The sequence below is a fragment of the Acanthopagrus latus genome, chromosome 6 (genome assembly GCF_904848185.1).
Source record: "Acanthopagrus latus isolate v.2019 chromosome 6, fAcaLat1.1, whole genome shotgun sequence".
Classification (NCBI taxonomy): domain Eukaryota; kingdom Metazoa; phylum Chordata; class Actinopteri; order Spariformes; family Sparidae; genus Acanthopagrus; species Acanthopagrus latus.
This window is the reverse complement of record NC_051044.1, coordinates 24,860,027-24,880,023: the sequence shown is the minus strand read 5'-3', so window position 1 is coordinate 24,880,023 and position 19,997 is coordinate 24,860,027. Positions and strand designations below refer to the sequence as shown.

General features: G+C 41.6%; 1 protein-coding gene across 1 annotated transcript; it reads right to left on the bottom strand.

Moving 5' to 3' along the window:
• Positions 1-78: 78 nt before the first annotated feature.
• sfmbt1 (Scm like with four mbt domains 1) lies at positions 79-18,651 on the bottom strand. Its single transcript, XM_037100133.1, has 21 exons — positions 18,493-18,651; positions 12,833-12,890; positions 12,636-12,730; positions 12,007-12,250; positions 10,908-10,996; positions 9,855-10,107; positions 8,698-8,795; positions 8,452-8,553; positions 8,000-8,153; positions 7,771-7,853; positions 6,853-6,979; positions 6,200-6,313; positions 6,006-6,048; positions 5,846-5,907; positions 5,580-5,719; positions 4,800-4,909; positions 4,209-4,384; positions 3,306-3,484; positions 2,951-3,175; positions 1,973-2,101; positions 79-1,819 (listed from the first exon to the last, which is right to left on the bottom strand). Exons 2-21 carry the CDS (start codon positions 12,855-12,857, stop codon positions 1,679-1,681), a joined length of 2,589 nt encoding a protein of 862 aa, XP_036956028.1. The 5' UTR covers positions 12,858-12,890; positions 18,493-18,651; the 3' UTR covers positions 79-1,678.
• Positions 18,652-19,997: the final 1,346 nt, after the last annotated feature.

Genomic DNA, 19,997 nt, shown 5'->3' with positions numbered 1-19,997 from the left:
ACGTAAGGTCATGTGACCTGCGTAGCCACGAAATGCACGCTGGGAAATGTAGGACAAAAGGCCAAGAGGCGTCTAAAATCGTTGTTCACCGTTTTAATTGCAGTCTCCTCATTAAATAGCAGTTATATCTTGAAACATCAGATAAAAAGCTGTTTCATTTCTTCGAATACAGCGAAAAATACAAGCAAGTAAGGGAACAAAGAACCCAGAGAGGTTTTACTCGCACAAAATGAAGCACATTACAGTAAATCACACTACAGGACCTGGTAAAATAGGGGAGAAAATGATTTACAAAAGCCTTTTACGAATTTCTTAATTAAAAACTGCCCACTTATCAAGTTAGTTGTTAAAAATAATTACTATTCAATGATATGAAATGGCTCAAATAATCATGTGAATGTATTTAAACCATACATCTCATGAGAAATTGTAGGCCTATTCTGTGCAAATATACTGTATATTTAGGGCATTTAGACATTGCTTATGCAGAAGTCAGTTCCTCAATAGTCTTTTTTTTCTTTTACCCTGTTGCACTAGAAGGTATTTCACTATATACACTATATACAAACATGCACTGTCATATTTTGTTACCACAATACAGTACATAGTTTTGCTTGTGCTTGCATTACAGAATCCTTGCACTGTAAACTGAACAATGAAAAGATCTTTTGAGATGAAAACCCTTCCCCTTTACATATAACGTTGAATAGATTATATCTTAATTTTGCTGGATGGTGTTAGAACAGTATCTGGTGTTTATACTGAGACCAAATCTTTGTCTTTCAAACCATTGATTTTTTTTATCTTTACTTAACCAATGTGCAAAGTTATCTCTGATCATTTGAAGAAACCATAAGACAAAGGTTCCAGATCTCAATCAGTCTCTACTCCAAGAAACCGGTGTATTGTGAAAACCAGTGTTTGCTTTTAAGTGCTTCAGTTGAAGTGGGCAGTCATGGGTACCCTCAACCACACCAAAAACATTGGACATGTCTTCAGTGACATCTGACTTCAGGGGGAAATCACCAGATCAGGAAGCACCTCATTTCTTAACTCCAGCAAGCTGACAACAGATGAGGGCTAGTAGACTCCAAATATTCTCATATGACAAGTAAACGCTATGATTTTTAGGGACAGCAAGAGAGGTTGGAAATCAAGACTGGACACAACAAACCAATGGAGTTATAACACAGGTGCTCATTCACTCTGCCTCATGAAGAAAGGAACTAAGAGAAGAGTCTGAGGCACTCTGAACACACAAATAGGTTAAAAGCCTTTAGTAAACCATGGCTAGAACACTGTTTCAACTTAAAAGCAAGACCTTGATGATGGCTTGCATTTTTCCTCCCCTGCAAAACATGCTGAATTTAATAAAGGCTTTTATGCTTATTTATGGGATTGAAATGCCTTGAAACCTTTAGTCTTTAAGTCCACACTGGTGCCTTCCCAAAAAGCACTTGAACTATTTTGGACCTTTTGTAGCTCTTCTTTGTCCTTTCTTCAATTGTCAGAAATGTTTCTTTGTCAATTTTATGTCCATGCTTGTCTTACACAGCATGGTATATGCAGGATTCTAAAGGATATCCAGTGTCCAAAAAGTCAGAATGGGAAAATACAGTGTTTTTCACAGGATTAATACACAGAACAGGATGTAGTAATGTCCATCGTTCCCCATTAACTACGTGGCGAACTGTTGGTAAAACGCCAGCTTGACCCTCTCAATGTGGTGGCATAGCTTAATGGCTGGTCCCAGCTTCAGGTCCATACACTCTTGCACTGTTGGGAGGTTCAGCAGCAGCAGCGCCTGTCCGTCAATCTCCTATAAAAACACAAGATTCATTTGAATTGCATTTTCTAAAATTTGCTTTGGCTGAACTATCTGTGAAAGTGATGTTTTGTATTTGTGTCCGTGGACACAAGACAAGCTTATAATGCACTTATTGCGGTAGAGTTAAGCCTGAGCTTTTCTTACCTGATCCAGGAAAATCCTTGCAAGAGGAGCACAGTCAGTGGTCCTGATGAATCGAACCACATCCGTAACGCTCCACTCCAGCGGGCTGGTGTCCAAACACAACTTCTGAGGAGGCTCAGCCTTTGAGGTCTGTAAACACACAGACAGAGTGAGTCAGACAGAGATCTCCTGGCTGAAGTGAAAAGTCTCACAGCTCATTTTAACCCTTATGATTGATGCTGAGAATAAAGAAAATCAGACCTGAACATTTTGTAAAAGAAACACTCATTTCTCATGAACTGTTAAGAGCAAGTTTGGGTCACAGTGAAAACATTCATGCTATTGAGAAGGAGGAGGTACACGAAGAAATGATGGGAGGGTAGAGTAGTTTGACTTATTTTGGCCAAATTTGGCATTTTAATGATGGATAAATTAAAACATAAAATGTTTCAGGCACTTAGGACCCCATGAATTACAATTTAAGACTACTGACTTTTATACAACTATAGAAAATGAATTTAAGACATTTTAAGACTTATTTGAATAGGGCCAATTCACAACAAAAGTAATCTCATGATACTTTCCAACTGGAAACTTTCCAATTTTTTGGACTTTCCAAAACTTATTAACAGAGAGCCAACATTTCCCCCATGAGCAAGCACTTGGTGACAGTGGCAAGAAAAAACTGCCTTTTAACAGGCAGAAAATTTGTAACTGAACCAGACTCCACTGAACGCTGGGTGACCATCTGCCTCGACCGTGTATGCATGTTATGAGTGTGGACAGAATGTTTTCCATAATTTCATTAAGACATGACACAATTTGTTTGGGCCCTGGCAACTTGAGTTTCTCATGTGCCCCCTAGGAACAATAATTGTCAAACCCTGCATGAGAGTACTCATTAAAAACACACTGTCTGGAAAAATAACATAAATACCGTAAGATAAATACTTCCAAATTGTTTCAGTATTCATTGGTACTATTTGTGACCTTTATCACCTTTGGTGATGGAGGGCGGTTCTCATCATCAGAGAATGATGGGGAACGGGGTTTCCGGCGCCGGCGCGTGGGCCTTGGTGTCGCTGGCGGGGAGGGGGACGGCGTGGTGGGCTGAGACTTCCCAAATGATTGTTCTGAGTCATCCTGGAGATCATCTTGTAGCTCTGAGCCAGAGTCTTCACTAAGGGAGTCGTCTTCATCCAGATCTTCTTCCTCTCCGCTGCCCTGTGAGCCAAAGATGAGGACAACAAACAGTCTATTAGCACAGATTAGTGTGAAGTGTGAAGAAGAAAAAAAGTTAACACAGTGATAAATCCTTTCATAAAAATGCATAGTAAAGACGACGTGTGGGTACCTGTGGAGAGCCAGCAGGGGTGTTGTCCACTGAAGCCGACGAGCGTCTCTTCTTATGGACAAAGAGCTGCTTCCTCCGCTTCCTCCTTCTTCCTCTTCTCTTCACTCCACCCTCCAGGTTGGTGTGGCCACCGGGTGGACGGCCAACACGTTTGCTCTTCTTCTTTCCATAGTAATATGCTGGTGGTAAGACAGCAGCTTATTGTAAATTGTTGCACTTGACAGATCGGAAAGATTTTTTTACATCATTGAGACAGAAATAAGATAAGATAAAATCAGAAATACTTGTATTTCCTAATGATATTTATTCTTTACATGAGGAGCATGTCTGCGGAAGATATGTTCTGTCTGGAGTGATATGAAAGCAGAACAGACAAAAGAGAATGTGTAATCATCCGTCTGTTGCTATCAAATTGCATCAGTTTCTTTACCCCAACACTGCAGTGCAGCAGCAAGTAAACATATCAACATATCAGTGACTTTGCTTCATTCAGCAGCAGATGAAAGACGCCAGTTCTGACACATATTTTCAGCAAACTGCACCTGCTCATTCAGTGCTTGTGGAAGGTTATTGCAATTTCTAAAATCACAAACTCTATCCATCTGCTACATAGAAAGTCTGTATTCATCAGGGTTGGCATTTATGTACTCAATGATGATCTCTATTCACAACGAACACAAATGAAAAGAAGTGAAGGTTTCTGAAAAAGGAGAAATGGGCTTTGCGTCGAATGAAAGTACGTTTGAATGACAAGCAAGTAAACTGTTTTCTGAGCTCTTATAAATCAATCACAACAGTCAGAGATTAGATTCTTATTTGATAACAAAGCATCCGACCCAGATCAGCCAATCTGAAATCTAAATGCTCAACAGTCAGCGGTCTCTACTTCTGCAAATCACCTACTGTATTTGGTCTTTGTGAGGACAGAGCAGTTCTCGGTGCAGTGGTCCAGAACCATGCGAGGTCCAAACAGGTTCGGGCAGCACTCTAGCTTGATGCAGGTTTTTCTGCAGAAGTCTGCTACACGGTCTGCAGTGCGGACTACTTCAACTGTGGCACGGTAACTCTTTCCCTTGTACCTAATATTCAAAGAAAAATAAAGGATGAAGAGAAGATAAATCATAAAAAAAAACAGACTTACTTAGGCCGAAGAAACTACAGGCAAACATAAGTCAAAACATATCCAACTCCTCTCGATCATTAAAGCTAATTAATTCATGTTTGACTTTACAAAGTGGCTACGACCAGCGAGGTCTCTCTTAAAAGCAACCCAGAAGCCGATTGCTAACTTGTTGCTTTAATGAAGTATTTCAGCCTGGAGCTTGTACGGTGATTCCAGTGTGCAGATATTTATTTCCACTTGTGCATTCAAGTACACGGTTAATCCAGCATGTGTCCTAAAATAGGCCAGCTGTGAACACTCATACTACTCCTGAAGGTTTTCTACAGAGCGTAGAATGTCGAGCGGAGGATTTAAATGGCGTTTCCCCTCACTTGGCTTTGAGTGTCTCTCCATGGCCTTGCCAGCGGCTCTCCTGGTCCAGCTGCAGCTCTCTCAGCACACGGCTGGGCTTGTATGCCGAGTTTATCAGCAGACCCAATACCTGGGTACAAGACAAGGATAGAGTGGCAACACTTACATGTTATGCGAGGGTTGGAGAAGTGGACATTTTATTCTTCAATGGTAGTATGAGTAGCATTTTAACTTCACAAAGTCATCATACTAATTTTGAGACTAGGCTTTCAATGCCGTTAATGTGTAGGGGTTGATTGGCAGAAGACTAGCATTGATTACATGATTGGTAAGGTTGCTTTATGGTAAAAGGACACTACCTTACCATACAAAGTAGAGGGAGCGCTCTTCTTTTGATGCAAATTGACACATGTCACATGACAGAATGAGTGAAACACTGATAGAAAATGAAGTTATGTAGAGGCATGAAGGAGCAGAAAGTAACCTTCCTCTTTCTCTTTATGCAACAGGACTTGTGGATTTCATTTGTTTCAGGAAGATATTCAAAAGGACTTGCAACTGGTGGAACAATTAAAGATGCAATATGCAAGAATTTTAGTTTAAAGCTATACATTTTATTTGTGTTGTAGTAAAAGTAATGCATTTTAATAGTAATTAAATGTTACAGCTAAAGTTTAGTCTCATTAATTCCACACATCAAATAAAAAGCTAATTATATTACCGGCAACCTTCATGTTTGTGTTTAAGGCTTAAGGGATGCTTCTTTTTTTTGGTTGGACAATTGGACTTGCCCCTCTCACCTCTTTAAGCACGAGGACACAGTTTCCAGGGCCAATGAACTGAGGCAGCTCAGCAATGCGTCCCTTGTTAAGGTATGGCCCAGAGAAGCAGCGGTGGTTGAAGTAGATCTTGGGACAGCAATATTTCCCATTCCCCTGTCCTGCACATCACATCAAATGATACAGAAGTGATGAAACAGCCACATTCTACACAGACAGTCAGTCAGGTGACGGGACATATATCACAGTGTGGAATCCTTTAATGAGTCCTGAGACACACCACTCACCTGTCTCTGACTGGCTGGCCATCTGCTGCTTGACAGTGTCGGGTGACTTAGGTGGAGTTCGGCTGTAAAGTGATGAAAATCGATGTTTATGTTGAATGCAAACTGACCCGATCCATTCAAACCAGTCAACCCACCAACCCACCCTTCCTCTTATACTCACTGTTTCTCAGGCTGCACCACGGCAATCTTTCTCTCCTTTTCAACTGAAAAACAAAGGAAAGACTAATGGATTCCCAGTCCCACTATTACATTATGCTGCTAATGCTGAAACCGACTGCATTAATGTTTGTCACAGCATTAGTAACAGTCTTGTTAAGGCAGATGAGAGTCTACTGTGGTGACTCATGCTCATACCTGAGGGTTTGATGGGGTAGACGAGTGGATAGCCGTTTGTCTCACACCAGCTGACAGGGAAAATGTCTAGCGAGTCCACATGAACAATCAGCTCTGGCATGGGCTGCTTCAGTCCTACAGACGCACACACAGGCAAGGCTATAAGAAAATCACTTACAATTGTGGATTGTGGATGCCAAATTTAGCTAGAGAAAATGAAAGTCACAAATTTCCTTCGTTATACCATTGCATTATGTTGTTTCACTTAACTTATTTACTTTGGTCAGAGCTATAACTCAAATCCAACACATTTCACACAACTGTAAATCTTACTGATAAACACTGTCTGCAGAACACATACACACAATACACATCCAAATTTGCGGACATAAAGGCCCCGAAAACGTACTGTTTAAACAGCTTCTTACTAGCAGCACTGCTTTCTGCCTCCGTATAACCTCCAAAGCAGTGATCTTGTGTAAAAAACTGATATAAAATAAACATTACCATGTCCTCTCGAAAAAATAGAGAGGCACATACTCAACTAATGAGCCAGCAAATTTATATTATACCCACAAGGTCTTCATGTCATGGCTGTTAATGGCCTGCGGGACACTTTTTTTTTTTTTTTTTTACCTCTCAAATAAACACATTCCTTCAGTAGCCTATCTCACCTTCCAGGCTGAGCCAAACATACTGCCCTTTGACCCTGGTGACAGTCGCCACGTGAATGTTCTCAGGTGACAGCGGGTTGACGGCCTCTAGTTTCATGGTTTCTTTGAAGCTGTGGTCACTCTGCTCCTGGCGGGTAAACAAAGAGGAGGAATAAAAAAAATCATTTAAGAGCTATTTCAAAGCAAAGAATGGTGGTGTCTTGTTTTTTTTGTAACTCCATTTTGAAAACACATATGTACACATTTTAAATAAATATAGGCATGAAAAGTCACAGTGAGCCGCCCCATCAAACATGATCACATCGCTGGCATTCAATTATGCTGTCTGTCAAATGGGCCCAATCTCATTTCCCATATTCTGTCAAGTGACATGTTACAATAAAGACATTTCTGACAGTATGGATGGCAAAATATAAAATCTACAAAACAGCTACAAGATTGCAAACAGAATGAAAATATCCTCACATGCGTGTTGTGGAGAAACTATTTGTTTTAGCATTGATCCATTTAACCTCTCTTGCTGAATCAAACCCATCCACGTGACAAGCCATTTACACAAGAGATGGCCATGAGATACAGAGGGTCACACTTTACAGGCTGCTATAGTGCGAAGCTTTCAGAGGAATGCCATCTAATTTATCTCCTGTCTATGCCATGAAACAACATGAACTGAACCGGTATACAGTTAAGAGTTTATTTTTACCTTAGTAAAAAAAATATCTTTATCACCCTCAATTGCTTCTTGGTTAATGCGACCCAAGTAACAGGAAGGAGGTTTTAAATCTGACAGCTTGGTAATTGTAATTTCACTGAACGACCATGTATGTTATCAAGTCGCTGGGCATGAGACAGCCCTTTACACTGAGGCCTGACCAGTGTGAACTTGGTGTGAAAGGGGTAAAACAGGGGTCGACTTACAGTTGGGAAGGAATGCTGAGGAGCTGCCTCGGCCTCACACTGTTTCAGGTAATCTGCCCAATCAAAGTCTGGACCCTGGTATCCTGTTTGTGATTAAATAAAGACACAATGGACGGAAAGAGAGAGAGAAAACATGCTTGATCTAATCAATGCCATTCCATAAGTTCTGATATTACTGATAGCTGATAAATCAATGAGCTATGCAGAGAAAAGGTTCGACAGAACAGACCTGGTGGAGGACTTAGAGCGAGACCATTTTTGAGGCTCCACTGAGTAGGGAAGATCCCTGGACTGTCTCTGTGACACAGAAAGGACCTTCCGGCACCCCCAGACTCCTCAATAAGGTTGTCCATTGTCACCAGGAAGTACTGCTCACTGAACACCTGAAGACAAGAGGAGGTCATCTTAGGAAACCAACTGATGCTCTAAGTTGACAACTGTACAGTTTGAACATCCATTTTGTTTCACCGAGTCACACGAATGTAAAGATGATCAATTAGACTCTGGCATTAAACAGCAAAGATAAGAGCTGTTCTTTCAAGACTCGGGAGATATCTTTTTAAGCGAAAGAATGATCTAAATAAAGACAGCGTGGTAATGAACATAAACAAATAAGTCCAATAAACAGTGGAGGAGAGAGATACTGCATCACAGGAGAGATTTGATAGGAAAGTCTGTTACCTTGGTGACAGTTGCAGGCCTGATGGAAATAGGAGCAGCAGGGTCAACAGCCTCCAGTTTCATTCCTTCCTTGAAACAATGAGCAGCAATGGCAGGCTGATCCTGAGACACACAGCAAACACACCAAGTCATTTCAAAAGGCTCAGCTCTTAGACATCTTTGAATGTGACAAGTCTATGCTCATTACAGAATGATCAAATAGAGCGGATAAACCGTGAGAACAAATAAGAGCACGGCTGGCAGTACCTTACTGAACTCTGCAGTCAGAGCTTCATCCTGAGGCAGGTCGCTGATGCGCTGTCTCACCTCCTCCCACTCTTCCTCTGTCCGCAGGGCCAGCAGGTCTGCAACAAACACAAATCGGAAGAGCTAAGCCTGACTTACTGATGACTGGTATATAATCTGATTACCAAGACATTTTAATGAAAATAACAAATGTGATTACATTTGCTCTCTCTTATTGTAATACCTCAATCTAGACACCTGGACTTGCAGAAATGTTTTGTTTCGCACCTCAGAATAGGTCACTACAATCAACTAAACAAGCAAAAAAAAAACAAAAAAAAACAATGTTCTCCTAATCAATTTCATAACCACAAGACACACTAACTCCTTATCAGAGGGCACTAGGTCCCAGACTGCCTTAAAAACAAGATGATGTGCAGAATAAATGGGGCTAAACTTTGGTTGTTACCTTTCATTACTTTCCAAAAAACCCATTACTTTTAGTACTTCCCCCTTGCAAAAATACAAGTAACATAAAAGGCTATGATTATGATCATTTAAATGCTACACCACTGCTCACTTTGGTTATCAACTTACAAAAGCACAGTATCAAGGTACATAAACCCCTGACATAAACACGCACAATTTTACAAATATAAGCCTGGCATTAAATATCAATAAGCCTTTTCCCTCTAGCACTACCGCAAGGTAGATCAGTTTTGTCAGGAGAGAGATTTAGCCTCTGGTGCTTCTAACATCTTGCATACTAACAAACTTTATTCACTTGAAGGGCATTAGCAAATGGCCCTGAAATAAATAAAAAAAAAGATATGTCTAATCCTGCATGGAAATCAATTTCGAGGTTGAGTGGGATACCATCACACTTTGAATATTGGTTGCTTGTGTTCCATCGCTAAGGACATGTCAAAGTATTGTAAAGTACTAATATCACTCACAAATAGTGCCAAAAATGAATAAAAATGGCAGATCCAATTGAGCAAATAGGAGTGAGCATTACATATCATCATTACATCTCTGAATGCTGTGAATGCTGTCCTCCCATCAGAAACTATTACTCATGCGTGCTTTGGCAGTAAACCTCAAGATCTAGACATCAGCTTCCCTTTCTTCCTTTTGCTTTTAAATATAAAAACAAGACCCTTGCTACTGCCACTGACCTGACGGAGGCCTGAGGGTGCAGCCATGCTCTTTGGCCCAGCCGGGTGGGTGGAGGCGTGGGTGGAGGTAAAAGAGCCAGAGGATTGTAGGTGTGTCTGGCAGGCCCTCAGTGCCTACGAGGCGCAGCTTCAGCCTTCCTCCGACATTCTCCTCCACCTCGGCAGCCCAGGCCAGCCCCGGGTCATTATTGTCCTGGAGCTCCACGTAGCAGCCCGCACACAGGAGCTCCACAGGGTCTCTTCCACGTTGGGGCTGCGGGGGTAGGTGGATGAGGGGTGGTGAGTTGTGAAGCTAATAGCACACACACTTACACAAACACGAACGAACACACGCCTAGGCAAGGAGAGGAATTTGTAACCGGGAGAGAATTCAGCGCATGACTAAGTGGCAGAACTGAAGCACAGTCACTGAAAGCTAACTGATGGCTCCAAAGAATTTCACAGGCTGCTCCTATAGCCAATTTGCTTTCAGCAGCACAGCCTCAGAGCCGTTAACAACAGCTCAGGGCCTTGTGTGTGGCAGACTCGAGCATTCACGCTGGGTAGGCATGCACTTCTTAATAGATATAAAAATTGTGTTTAGTTCAAGTTCGTGTTTATGCCAATGGACAAGTGAGAACCATTTCAAAACATACACACCAAGCATTTAAGAGATTTGAATCCTTACTAAGACAATATATACACGTAGAAAACAGTATAACAAAACATGACAGTTGTACAGCGTGTGTGTGTGATTGTGTCGACACTGCAGAGTTACTTTTAACGATTCCGATCACCTGAGGGTACAACCTGTCAACTTGGTGCCGACAATGTAAGTTGCATTTACCGAATATGCCTCACTACCTGAGCAGTAGCAGGGGAGGTATGGCTTCATCATGATAACCTCAACAGTTTTATTTACTGCATTATATGTCTTTAAAGTTGTCAAAGGAATCAAATCAGAAGTGACAGAGTAGACCGTTCTTGGCGCAGACAGACAGAGAGAACGCTTACGCCCCTCCCTGGGTGTGAGATGTTTCTAAGAAGGACAGCTGCTCCGTTCTCCTGTCTTACCAATTCCAGCAGGTTGGCAGGCGCACTGCACTCCTCAGCCAAGGCCTTTTCCAGCAGAGCCTCCCAGTCCTGGTGCTTCTCACGCACACCTGAGTTGAATCATACACACAAATACAGTGATTATTTTATTAACAGTACAACCAGGGGGGCCTAAGGATCACACATGCACCACTATGCCAGATCTCTGTTCATCACCCTGAATAACAACATCGGTGATAAAATAAGAACTACTACTGGAATTTATAGAAAGTTAACAGATTATTACATCTAATGACTATCTCATTTCCCAAGTATTTGATTCCACAATATTTATTTGTTTTAACATATATACTGTACATGTCTAGGTGTCAAGTGCTAATCAGCCAGCAAAAATAAATGGAAAAAAAACAGAGAAATAGCAACTGGACTTTGAATCAAAGGCTCTTGACTATTTCCTCAAACTATTTCTTGTACAACTAGAACATCAGGAGGATAACAGAAGCGTTTTCTCTGAGACTACAGTGGCACCAATGTATCAGAACAGAAATATTCTTTACTCCCTGCTATGCTGAACAAAAGTGCAATTTCTTTGTTGGGTTCCACATTTGAGTAGAATTTTGAGAATAAGTACACAAAACAGAAAACTGGGCCATCTCCACCGCATAGCCCGTCAGTCACAGAGAAAAAGTGAAAAATCCACAAGTGGTTGAATTCATTTTATATTCAACTAAATGAAACATCGGCAATTCTTCATCAAAACCAACTGAGGGGGGAATTTCGTTTATAAAATAAATGTATTCATATTTGGCAACAGATCAATATGGCTTAAGTTTGTTGACTCTCTGCACATCAGCCATGCTTTACATAATAACTATCCAGGAAAACCAGACACCATGCAACTTTTCTTGCGTACAGAGGTGAATTAAAATATGAAACCCCAAACAATCAAAACAAAAAAACCCCCAAAAAACCAAAAAACAATAAACAAAGAAAAACAGACCGAGAAAAACCCCAAACAAACAGATATGAAGACATAAGTACAAAAAAATGCAAACATACAACAAAAGAAAAATAACCCCAAAGAAACAAAAAAAACATTCCAGCACCAGCCACTCCTCACCCTCGGGGGCCCTCATGGTCTTCCCATGCTGCCGGCTCCAGCCCAGCGGGTGGAGATCCGCCGTCATGATGTCACACCAGAAGTCGGCACGACGATCGTCTTGGTATCCCTCGTAGCGTAGCAGCAGCAGCTGGCCACATGTGGTGATGATGTTGGCCACCCAGTAAGGACTGTCAGCCTCTGAGCGCACGCACACCTCCAGCTTCATGCCAGGGGAGAGTCCAGTCTGCAGACCCTGGTCCACCTGAGAATAAGAAAGAAGAACAGAGAATCGATTTCCACAAAGATATACGACTTACACAACTGCACAATTCACTTCATATTTTTTGTTATTATTCAAGTTAAAACTACCAGGCAGTTCCCAGCTGAATATCACATAAAACTAAATCTATAGAAGCTTTATAACTGGGGATGTTACAGTGATATCTGTATTCATACTTTATGACTGGATGTTTTCACAGCAGTTCCCATTACTAGCGGCTTTACTGGCTGACTCCTTCCATAAATCTGAGTCATGCTTTCAGATTTAATACAAGGCTTGAAAGGACTTTAAACAGATGTTTAGTAATTGATAGAAATGGATTATAAACAGCTGCTGTGTGTGAGCTGTGCAGGTTGTCAGCACCCACATGTTTGAATGCGTGATGGGGCACAGACAGCGCTCCAGTCTCCTCCAGGTAGTCGTCCCAGTTGAAGTCGGAGACATCCTGAGCAGAGTCTCCATCTGGAACACACACAAACAAAATTCATTTCTGCTTTCCAACTTGCTTTCCAAAAACATATCATCTTACTCATTTCACGCAGCTGTCCACAGAGTAGCTCTTACCAGACTCCAGTGACTCCTGACTCATGCTGGTGCCCCCTCAAGGCCGACAGTAGGAGCTCTGAGGAGGAGCAGAGGAGGAATATTATCATCCAACCAGAGTAAATGAACGAATGAGCGCCGGTCCAAAACACAGTCATGTCTCGCTGAGCTGCCCTCCTCTGTGACCATCACCCTCCCTGGATCTCATTATGAATCAATAATCTCTGAACTGTTTTCAACAACTGTTAGATGAATAAGACGGATGATTCCTCTGTTTTGTATCTGCCCACTCAGCAGTTCACAAGCCAAACCATACCAGCCAAAAGTGACAAAAAGAGTGGGACACAGACTTCCTCTAACTGCAGTATGCCAAACATGACATCTGACAGCCAAAAGCTACACAGCTGCTTAACTAGCCCAAAAAGCCCCCTTCAGGTCAAGCTGCAGAGTCATGAAGAACAAATTCGACAGACTTAATTTACAAACTCTGCATCAAGGCCAAACTGAAGCTAATCTGCATTTATTTGGATGTTTTTCAGCCATTCTAAAATCAAGGACTCCTCAGCCTTGATCAAAGTGTTGTTTAGAAAATCCTTGGCGCTGCTATGCAAGTGCTTCTACCTGGCCCTGGATTTGATTGATTACCAAACACGACAAGTGGTGAATGAAATAACAAATTAAATGCTGCATTTTTGCAATTCACTTGGGGTGGCACGGGCTACCACCTACCTAACACACCAGATGGAACGCAACTGGTGGGAAAGATATTAAACTATGCAAACCTCATCCAGTCCCACCTCGACTTGTGAAAACCATTTGGACATGTCTTTTTTTTTGGATCGCAAAATCTTTTCTTGCCCTGATGTTAAGATTTCAAACAGCGGCGTGACATGAATGTGGACACACACATCAAGCTCTGACACATCAAACTGACCTCCAGAATTGTGACGAGCAGATGAAATAAGTTAATACAACAAGAGAGACAGGATGAATGAGAAAGAAGAGAGTGCCGGGCGTGACGACAGTGGAGAGGATAGCTTAAATGTCTCCACAGTTGCATTCAGCCGGCCTGTCAGGCCCGTCTTTGTCACATCTGACGTCTCTATTAAAACCAGGGCCACCACCAGAAACCGACCCCCTCCCGACGACCCGACTGCCACCACGACCCCCGTGCTCCGCTGGGATCAGTGCTACCTTTCACCCGCGACCCTGCCCCAGACTCCTTCTGTCTTTCTCCCCCTCCCCTCGGACACATTACATACACACCAGAAGGCCGTATTGTCTGCGGGGGTCACACTCCAAACATAAGAGTGAAAAAAAAAGAGCAGTGGAGCTGCTAGATGCTGAACTTATAGATTATAAATAAATTCATGAAGGGATTTGAAGTTGATTCTGTTTTGATGCGTCTGACTACAAAATCTTGGGACCATCTTTCTCATCTGATTCATTCTTCATTATTTAAAAGGATAAAGTGCTGCAACTAATGATCATACTATATTTACTGTTGATTAATCTGTTGATTATTGTTGATTATTTTATTGATTAATTAATCAAAATGTTTGGCCATGTCAGAAAATGTCTTAAAATGTCTGTGTTTCCGAAGACCAAGGATGTTGACCTCAAATGCCTTGTTTTGTCCACAACCCAAAGATATTTAGTCTACTGTCAAAGAGGAGGAAAGAAACTCAAAATGTTCACATTTCAGAAGCTCGAAACAGAGAATTCTTGACTTTTTTCTTTAAAATTACACAAACCTATAAATCAGTTACTACAAAACACATATTTGTGGAGCTCTAATAGGATACTCCTTAGTTTCCACTCCATGTTGGCTAGTATTCCTGTTTTTCTAAACACTAGAGATAGACCGATTATGGCCCTGGCCGATTATCAGGGACGTTATTCTGCATTTTTCTGATTACTGGTATCAGTGTTTATTGTGTAATTGTAACTGCCAACAAAATAAATCAATTCAGAAATGTGCTTCTTTGACACTGATGCAGTATCCTTTCACCAACTGTATTCGCTTAATAGCCAGCTCACAACACTATCTGATTGGTTTCAAGTCACAAGTCATAGCAACACTGAATAATAGAAATCTGTCATCTAACTTGTAACTAATATCAAATAAAGGTAGTGGAAAGCAAGTACTAAGAAGCAGAAAGTGGAAATACTGACGCAAAGTACCTCAAAATTGTACTTAAGTACAGTACTTGAGTAAACTGTAGTTAACTACATTTCTTCACTGCTTATTCTAAGTGATGACAACAAGATTTTTTATTTTCACTGCAAATGTATATCGGTTCCAAATAACAGTTATGCGTCTCCTGGATTACTAGTAATCAGTATGGGCCCTGAAAACATCAAATTGGTCGATCTCTACTTTACACATTAACTACAACAAATACTACTTAAATCACACAGTATCAACAAGACAGGTAAATGGAATAATAACCAAATGACTCAAGGCATGAAACAACAACAACAACAACAACAGACTATAATATGAATTAAAAAAAACATGATTTCTCTGTGTTTGTGAACATTTTTGATGCAACTTACACAGAATGGACCTGAATCAGTCTTTTACAATGGAACAACATCCGTATGCCAACGCCAAAAGGTTTACTGATCACTTCTGAGCGCTATCATTCACAATTTCTAATGGCAAGTTTTTATTCTTTGACTTGCTCGACTGCCTGTGTGTTTGTACAACACCTTATTTCATTGAACTGCACGGCCTCAGCTCATACAGCCAGACAGGAAGAAATGCAACTTCCCCTGTTTCACACATAGCCAGTGGTCTGTGTGGACCACAGCTCAAGCAGCAGTCTGCCTGAATCTTTCTGCACCACCCCAGACTCTGACTGAACCTGAAAGAGAAAGAGCACGCACACACATCCACGCAAACACACACACATCCACACAAACACACACACACGCACGCTCACAGACAACTGAGCATCACCCTACATCCTCTTTACAAATGCTTAGTGAATCATATTCTGATCAGCACTTAGCACAAGATTGAGTATTTCTAAACAGGCCTTCCTGAACCGCTGAGGTCCCTGGGCGGGAAATTAAATCTGACAAAAGCCACATTCAAACACAGTACAGCTTCTCCAGGAAATAGTATCAAATTCAAGTTTCAATAAAATGCAGCTGAAACATTTCCCCAAACACTATCTAATGGTGCCTGCCGATTACTAGTAAATGACATTTCATTATAAGCCTTAATGTAGCAGAAAATAAGGCAATTAGTAAGTCCTCCTGTTAGTGTCCATTTTCCAACGTAAATAAACACTTTTTCAGAAGAGCAATTATTTGCTTTTTTAACAACTATTACTGGGATTGATTTCACACCATGGTGTGTTACAAATCTGTGTCGCCAAAACCTTTGGTTAAAAAAATAATTTCAACCAAAGTATGGAGACATTGTGCCTCACTTACTTTTGGTTAAACAGTATTAAAAAATTATATTCACAACTCAAACAACTATGTGACCACCAAACACTTGAAAATCAGCTGTTTTTTTCTTCTTCTTATTTTTCATAGAAACTATTTCTTTCATGGAAAGTAGTTTGAATTAAAACTGGGTCACAGTGAAGTCGTAGAGCATCTTGTTTGAAAGGTACATCATTTCTGGAGAGAGATGCTGCTCTCGAATATTTGTCTTTTTTTAAATTCACCTCTTTTGTATTGTGGTGGTTGCCGAAACCTTACTGACTGATGTCTGAAGACTTAGCACCTCCAAACCAAAACCATTTGGCTGATGTATCAACAGTGCAAAAATTACTCAATAAATTGATTAGCCCATCGAAGAAAATGAATCTCTAAATATTTTGTAGAGCCTGACCAATGCTTAGGCCGATGTCAGCACTGATATTAGGAAGTCAAAAATTAGGATTGAAAAATTCTGATATCGATATGTCGGCCGATACACACACATTATTTGCACTGATGCCTGAGATGTGGTTATCAAACATGGACAAAGAGGGTAGGGTATTAAAAGTTGAACAGTACACTTTATCAGCTGAAACAACATCAGTGCACTGGAAGAGTAAACTAACCAGGAACTGGGAGGGAACCAATAAATCGGTTTGGGCTCAACTATTCTGATAACTGAGTCATCGTTTCAGCTGTTTTCAAGCTGAAATGTCAAATATTTGCTGATTCCAGATGCTTCAACGTTAGGATTTGCCGCTTTTCTTTTTCACTGATGATAGTTAATGAAAAGTCTTCAGGTTTTGTAGTGTTGGTTGAACAGAAGATTCAAAGTGAAGATGTCACACGGTGCTCTTGGACATTTTAAAGTGGATTTTTCACATTTTCTTTGACATTTTATAGACTAAATCATTAAAAGTGAAAATAGGGTGAACATCATTAGTTGCATTCAATGGAAGTAAAGGTAAGTGAGAAAACAAAAGGGATCTTTTGTAAATCAGGTGAAACAAACCCTTTTAAAAAGCCTGGTAAACAAAGTAGGGCTAGGTTTTCACTCTATGGCAGCCCTTGACAATATCATGACACATTTGAGAACCAAATTACTGTGCAGCCCTGTGGAGGATCCTATCAGGTTTCTGTTGACTTGCCCTTACCAAAGCTATTTCAATAACTTTAAATCCTCACAAATGTCATTTGCATGGACATTACGGTCACCAACAAAGGGCTGACACTGAAGACCAAGCAATAGGAGTTGGCCTGCTCTGTGGGTGTCAATCCATGAGCTCTGTCAAAGTAGTTCTGTCAGCTGGCCGACCTGCCATATAACTTGAGTCCAAACAGGGTGCTGAAAGACACAAATCCACCTTCCTTCCACACTCGTAAATAACAACGCCGCTTCATTCAGTTGCATTTCGCTGCTCGTCTCATTGCATAGCGGCACGTCAACCGGAGCAGCGCTGCCTGCCAGCGGGTCACTCAAGTTGCACAATGGGGAAGTTGAGGAGCCCGGAGGAAAATACAGCCACAACAAGTCAACGTGGAATATGACAACAAAATGACAAGCTCCCGAGCATCCCCCCCGTTCACCAGCTGCTGAAAGCAGACTAAAGCGAGTGTAAGCCGAACGCTTTAGCTGTTTGTGGAAGAAGCTACACAGAAAAAAACAACAACAACACACACATCGGCTGAGGTCGTGCAACCTTCATTACGTAAGACTTCGACATTATAAATATACGGAGTTATTCAAGGGCAAATAACTGGAAATTTCCACGCAATCCTTGAACTGAAACTAGCTTAAGGGTTGCACCGCTCGCACGGACCAACCGCAGCATTCAGAAAACAGAGATGGGCCATTAACGCAACGGCTTTGCAGAGAGGGACTACGGCGCCGACGGTCTAACTTTCACTGTGAGGGGAACATGACAAATACCGATTGAGAAAATTACCAAATTGCTATCTTGTTAATAAACGCGCGGTCCTAGATGGATAACGCCCGTGTGGGAGTCACTGGACACATGGTAAAATCGCCTGTGTCCGAGTCAAGTTACTGAACGTCACAGCTTGAGCAATAAGAGCAGGCTGACGAGCAATAAGGGCGCTTACACTCGACCGAACCCGACTCATCTTTTTGAGAGACGGGAAAAAAGACGAATGCGCCACCATAATGCAAAACACCGCTAGGAGTTTGTAACTAACAACACAGAGTATGTGAATATTTAGTCCTAAAATTCGCCCCTTACCGCTAAGTAGTTTTTCCAAGTCGGTTTTTAGATGCCGTTCCTCTCCGCCTGCTCGCTCGCAGCAGCGTTAAGCCAACGTGAGTGAAAACCGAGAGCCCCGGAGGAGCGTTTCAAAATAAAATGCTCAGCACAAGCGCGGGAGTTCCGCCCGTCGCCCGAGCAACGGCGAGACTTTTCTGCGTTGAGGATTAAGTCGCGAGACTTCCGGTGTCGTCCCGGCAGCGCTTCGCTAACTTGACGCAGTTCTCGTTCACGACCTCATTCCAATATGGCACAAACGGCCACTGCGCATGTTCTGCCGCCTATATGCCTCTGAGCCCGGCTACATCACGCTGACTTCCATCTTCACACACACACACACACACACACACACACACACAATAAAATATCACACAACCCCGAATCGAGAGCAAAAAAAATACATAAGGCGTAGAAATTTGAGGGGGAAAAGCGACAGAGTTTTCGTTTGCGTTCATTCTCAGAAAGGACACGAGGCTTAACGTGAGCAGTCCTTCAAGGGTTTTTTTATTTTATTTTTTTGTATCCCCAGCGGAATCAACACTTACTTATTGGCTGAGCTGGAATTAATTGCACATACGATCGACCCACTTTTGACAAGTGGGCTGCTTTTTTTTTTTTTTTTTTCCGCCACATAAAGGCAATTCGTTCTATAAAGAAGTAGCCTGTGAATTGTGTTATTGAAGATGACCTCGAGTTGCTTTATTCCCTATCAATATATGTTAAGTAAATAATAATGCACAATTAAAGGCTTAATGGGCAACTACTTTTTAAATGAATTACAATAACGCCCTACCATACATGCTGAAGGGAATTCTATTTGTCACTGCTGGTACAGTCCTACTTCTGCTGCTCAAGTCGGCTTTTTTGGAGGAGAGGGAGGGGGAAACTGCTGGAAATATGCCTTGATACTGTGAGTGCGAGGCTCAAAGTCCGTGTATTTCGTACTAAAAATGTGCTTTCTTTGTCAAATAAGCGTATTTATCGTTTGCGAAGGCGTCTCTGGGAGACCCGAAGCCTGTCTAAAAAAGGTTTTGCCGCTCATTTGGACCATACATAGGCTGCTGCCTCACTTAATCCCCCACAAAAGACCAACCCTTCACATGCCTATTATAACAAAAGAAAAAAATATCCGCGTTTTGCATGCGCTGAGGTGGAAACAGCGCAAGAACTGTGGGCTTTTTTTCCACGGAAAAGCGATCGGATCTTGTCTGAATAGTCGAAACAATCGGAGAGCCATCAATAAATGAGCGGGGGGCAGGCATTTACTCCCAAATTCATTCAGTCATTTTATTTAAGAGTGAAGCTGCTCTCTCTATAAGCTCTCCAGCAGAGGACTGCAGCCTACAACTCATGTAAGGAAATTGGGTATGAAGGGGAAAAAAATGTCATGTTATTTTTGGATTTTGATTTTTAATCTGACGATTGTGAGGGGTCATTTTATTTTTTGAAGGTCTACAACTTTAATGCTGCATTGCTTTAAGGCT

Coding starts and splice junctions, on each gene's coding strand:
- sfmbt1 (XM_037100133.1), bottom strand. CDS start 12,857: ATGAGTCAGGAGTCACTGGAGTCTG. Junction 7,854..7,999: donor CGCTCTAAGTCCTCCACCAG/GTCTGTTCTGTC, acceptor AATCACAAACAG/GATACCAGGGTCCAGACTTT. Junction 5,908..6,005: donor GTGGTGCAGCCTGAGAAACA/GTGAGTATAAGA, acceptor ATCACTTTACAG/CCGAACTCCACCTAAGTCAC.